Source organism: Triticum aestivum, chromosome 2A (genome assembly GCF_018294505.1).
Source record: "Triticum aestivum cultivar Chinese Spring chromosome 2A, IWGSC CS RefSeq v2.1, whole genome shotgun sequence".
Lineage (NCBI taxonomy): Eukaryota > Viridiplantae > Streptophyta > Magnoliopsida > Poales > Poaceae > Triticum > Triticum aestivum.
In genome coordinates, this window is record NC_057797.1 from 199,115,139 (window position 1) to 199,120,341 (window position 5,203).

Consider the following 5,203-nt stretch of genomic DNA (forward strand, 5'->3'; position numbering starts at 1 on the left):
CTGGAGCTGGCCTGGTGCGGAGGCTGGGCCGGGCCCACGAGGCGCAGGGCGTCCTCCTCCTCGATCCCGCCTGGATCGAGGGAGGCAGGGGGCGGCGGCGGCGCCAGGAAACTCCGGCGAGGGTGCAGCAACGGCGGGGGCCGGAGAGTGATGGGGAACGCCGGGGACGGCGCGGGGGCTGCCGGATCTGGCTGGAGGTGGCCAGATCTGGGCGATGGCGACGTGGAGATGGCGGATTCGGTGGCTGGCGATGGCGGACGCGGCGACCGGCGATGGAGGCAGCGAGGCGGCGAGAGGAGGCGGGCGGTGGCGCTGGGCGGCGATGGTCGTCGGCGGGGAGGCGCTAGGCGACGGGCGAAGAGGCGGCTGGCGATGGAATTCTGCGGTGGCGGCGCGGAGCCTCGGGCCCGGGAGGGCCGGATCTGGGCTGCTCCGGGCCCCGACGAAGTGGGGCGGCGCGGGCGCTGACATGGCGCGCTGCGGTTGGTCGAGCGGAGCGGTGGAGCTGAGGTGGCGGGCTCCTGTTGGTGGGAGTGAGGTGGCCGGCGAGATGGACACGTCCGGCGCGGCGTGGACGCGTCCGGCGGCGCGAGGGGAGGAGAAGCTAGGGTTTCATCTGCGAATTGATCCGAAATTTCGGGGAGGGGTGCTCTTTTATAGGTAGAGGGAGCTAGGAGAGTCCAAATGAGGTGCGGTTTTCGGCCACGCGATCGTGATCGAACGACCGAGATGATGGAGCAGAGTTAGGTGGGTTTTGGGCCAAATTGGAGAGGTGTTGGGCTGCAACACACACGAGGCCTTCTCGGTCCCTCGGTTAACCGTTGGAGTATCAAACGAAGTCCAAATGGTACGAAACTTGACAGGCGGTCTACCGGTAGTAAACCAAGGCCGCTTGGCAAGTCTCAGTCCAATCCGGAAATGTTTAGTCCCCACACACAATAGAAAGCTTGAAATGACCACCGGAATGCAAAATGGACAACGGGGAAAATTCTCGGATGCATGAGACAAACACGTATGCAAATGAAATGCGCATGATGACATGATATGCAATGCATGACACGCAAGCAATGACAAGGCAACAACGGCGAATAACTGAACGACACCTGGTACATCGGTCTCGGGGCGTTACAGAAGTCCAGTTGTGTCTAGGTCGTGGCTTCGTCGGTTTATCCAAGCCACATGTATCGGTCGTTGTTAATTCTGTCGAGTGTGTCCATGGCATTTGTATCACCGTTTCGTTCCTGCATCTTACCCATCTTTTTTTACAATTTTTTTATTCAAATCATAAAATAGTACAAAGTAGTTAACCCTTACAAGCACACTGAAACGTAAACACAAAGGATCATGAACACCTAACCTAGAGTACCCTAAAACAACCATAATACAAGAAGATCTCCGGAGCCTGGTGTCATCATCCCTGAATCTTAAGAGAAGACCCCTGCAGCAGAAGGATATGCAAGCAGGTCATCATCTTCGACCACGGTACAATTGCCGTCATTCTGCTTCCTCCTTTCTTGACACCAGCGCTGAGAGGGCATGGGTATCAATCCAACACCCCTGAAACAGCCGTCGCCATCTTTGGCTTTGAGTACCGCGAAAAGTGTCCCTTCCGAAAGGAAGAGAACTCAAGCCATCCGACCAATCCAGCACCGCGGTCGGGCCAACCGCCCGGATAAAGCAGGATCTTCCACCAGCATCGGCGCAGAGAAAGGAGAAGAACAGCAGCAGCAAATCATACCGACAAGAAAGAAGAAGGATCTTCGTCTCCCTGCATCCATCGCCCATCTGAGAACCCAAACGGCCAGTGCCAATGGACCTCCATCCACCATAGCCCGCGGCCTCGACGAGATCCGAGGATCCCCCACCCCGCTGGCTCCTAGACGAAGGCAAAAGCCTCGCCTGACCGCGAACGGAGCTCAGAGAAATTTATTTCGACACGACACCACCGCAACGGCCTCGGCAACGTCTTCCTCAACTCTAACCCTACCACACACCCACCAAGCGAACATACCCTAGGTTCCCCCTCCCTCCCGCCGTCGGAGCGGCCAACGGAGAGAGAGGGGGAACAGGCGGCGCGCAAGGGAACCCTCGTCGCCTCCATAGATCGCCTCGTGCGATCCTACTTTTCCGGAGCGGAGCAAAAGCAATCGGCCGATCAAAAAACAAGTAACATTTCTGCATCTTACCAACTGATGCGTGTGGTTTCTAACGTGTTATTTTTTGCAGTTTTGCTAAAGCACATCTAGATATGCCATAAGTATTGCACATCTAAGTCCTATGTCATTGATCTTACGTCGAGATTCGTGTGGATATTTTTTTTTTTTTCTCTTTGTGCTTGATTCACTCATTTAGATGTGCAATAACTAGGGCACATCTAGATGTGCCGTAGACACACCTTATTTTTTGTGGTTAAGTAAACGCAATCCGACCCATTAGCGCGCCTCCGTAGGGCAGATCGAACTTTTTTTTAGTGTAGCCAGATCGAATTTAGGGTCGAATAGCCCACTTTGTCTATGTGTCCATGTGTTACCTGGTGACCAAAAAAATGTACAAAAACGTAAATCGTGACTTTCAAAACTGTAAAGCGTTCTCACCGTAAACACGAAATCGTGGGAGTCTGTGTCGTGAGATGCCCGTATTACCACGTACGACCACGTCTATGCAAAAACAATACTCAGAACGTAATGCCCATGATTTGTACGATATATTTTTGTAAACGACCCAAATTATGGAGACAAAAAAAGCACTGCGTCATCGGGGTCCCCGGCATGCCGCTTTCGGTGGGTGTCTGTGAAAACTAAAAAGACGTGATCCTGCCGGAAGGCGCGCGTCGCGTCCACTTCATGGGGGCCGGCGCGGGGGGTGAGCCTTTCACGTTTACCGTAGCGTCTGAAGATACGGTGATCGATTGCAATGGAGGGGCTATTCCTGCACCTCAGCCCGCTCGCACGGATGGCGGCACGGCCGGCATGCCCTCGCCGCGGTCTCAGACCAACGTCGACCACGAGTCGTCGCCCCCTACCTCTGTCGCCACCAGGGGCGGAGCCAGAATTTTGGTATAGGGGGGACCAAGTCAAGTTCATTTTTTCTGGAGCAAAAGTAAATAACTAGAACCTTGCTATACATACAATGAATTTTCGTCCAACACAATTAGTTGTTCGACATATGAAAATTTTGCATCACAAATAGGAACTTATATAATATAATTCGCATCATGATCACGATTATCTCAAGGACAGTACAAGATAGGATCGTACCATCAGAAATCACACAACCGAAACAAGTAAACAACAAAAAGCTGATGTATAAATTGAACAACAATACAAGACGGGAATTGAGATTATTAGATGATGTGATGTAGTGATGTGTTAAACCATGTGTCCTTGGCTAGTTCCCGTTGGTTAGATCCGAAAGATTTGGCAACTGAAGAAAGTTGCGTCATGCCGTCGCCGTAAGAATAGGATCAAGAGTAGCAGCAGGGCTGGGAGAGCAGAGGCGGCCGGGCAGGCTAGGGCACGGAACGGCTGCGGATATTTTTCTGCGTACTAATCACAGGAGAGCACAACACCCGAGGAGACTTGAGCCAATAGCCCAACCTGACTACTAGTGGGCTTCACATGGGCCTTATTTCCTTTCTAAACTTAACGCTTAGATAGGGGGGGGCAAGTATGTAGATATACGTGGGATTACATGCTTCGTATCGCTAATTAGACAGCATCGCTCGATCGTTCGGGGGGGCCAGGCCCCTGCTCGCCCCCCTTGTCTCCGCCACTAGTCGCCACCGAGGGATACGCGCGCCGTCAGAGGTGATGTGGCGCCCATCACTTGTGATCCAAATTCTGGCTTCCCATATTGATATTTCATACCTACTTGATCTTTTCTCAGAAACCGCAACGGCAGCTCCTGCAGCCGATCGACAATGGAGGGGGGAGGTCGGACCAACTCAATCCAGCGCGCCTTTAGCCTCACCGCGGAGAGAGGCTCGCCTGTCGTCTTCGAGCCGGCCATGGGTATGGTCTTCTCGTCAGAGCAAGAGGCGCACGAGTTTTACAACGCCTATTCTTGGGAAGTTGGGTTCGGGATCAAGCGGGGAAACAAGTATACCACGAAGCCCGCATGCTACAAAACAATGCAGGAATTCCTCTGCTCGTGCGAGGTGGGAAAAACTCTTGGATCATACACAGGGTTCCATTTTTTTATGCATTCTTTTGCTTTCGTTCCGCGCACGATAGAGCTTATTAGTGTGTTACATCCAACGCAGGGATCCAACAAGGAGGAGAACACAAAATCTGCTAGGACAAAATGCAAGGCTATGGTCAGGCTAAAGAGGACTGCAGATGATGGATGGTACTTCTCCACAGTCGTCCTGACCCATAACCACGAGCTTGCAGACACTGCCGGAGAGAAGAAGGTGTGGAAGTGCCACAATACCATTGACTCGTCCATCAAAGAACTGATCAAGCATATGCGGTCTAACAACATCCCTGTGAACAAGGTTTATGGTGTGATGTCCGATATACACGGGCGTCACGAAGAGGTTCCCTTCAGCAAGCGTTGTCTGAAGAATCTATGCGCAACCCTCGCACACGATTCAAGCCTCAACGACATCACGAAGACGCTCGATATATTCAGTAAGATGCAAGCACAAAACCCTGATTATTTTTACGCGGTGAAGGTCGACTAAGAGAGGCGTGTGCATGGCATTCTTTGGTGTCACTCGAAGAGCCGAGCTGACTATCATCTGTTTGGTGACGTGCTGACCTTCGACACCACTTATAAGAGTAATCTGTATGAGATGCCTGTGGGTCTTTTCGTTGGAGTGAACAATCACTACCAATCTGCGCTGTTCGGGTGTGTTATTCTCAGAGAAGAAACAGAAGACTCATTCAAGTGGGCATTTTCTACCTTTGTTGAAGCCAACGGCGGGAAGACGCCGTAGACGATACTCACAGGTACCAGGCAACTTGGTGTCATATTTGTCTGTATATAAGGCATGCATTCCTCCTTATAAATCCTGACTCGTTTGTTCTGTGAATTATCAGATCAATGCCGGCAGATGGAAGTTGCTATCACTCATACAATTCCCTCTACAGTCCACCATTTGTGTAAATGGCACGTTATGAAAAGTATAAAGGAGAATTTTGGGGCATTATATAAGAAAGGGACCCCATTCCAAATTGACTTTAATCGTCTCACGAATGAG

General features: G+C 51.8%; 1 protein-coding gene across 1 annotated transcript; it reads left to right on the plus strand.

Moving 5' to 3' along the window:
• The first annotated feature begins 214 nt into the window (after positions 1-214).
• Positions 215-4,684, plus strand: LOC123191626 (protein FAR1-RELATED SEQUENCE 12-like). Its single transcript, XM_044604289.1, has 3 exons — positions 215-558; positions 3,886-4,156; positions 4,262-4,684. The coding sequence occupies exons 1-3, from the start codon at positions 215-217 to the stop codon at positions 4,682-4,684; spliced, it is 1,038 nt and encodes a 345-aa protein (XP_044460224.1).
• The last annotated feature ends 519 nt before the right edge of the window (positions 4,685-5,203 follow it).

Coding starts and splice junctions, on each gene's coding strand:
- LOC123191626 (XM_044604289.1), top strand. CDS start 215: ATGGCGACGTGGAGATGGCGGATTCGGTGGCTGGCGATGGCGGACGCG. Junction 559..3,885: donor GTGGCCGGCGAGATGGACAC/GTCCGGCGCGGC, acceptor ATCTTTTCTCAG/AAACCGCAACGGCAGCTCCT. Junction 4,157..4,261: donor AATTCCTCTGCTCGTGCGAG/GTGGGAAAAACT, acceptor CATCCAACGCAG/GGATCCAACAAGGAGGAGAA.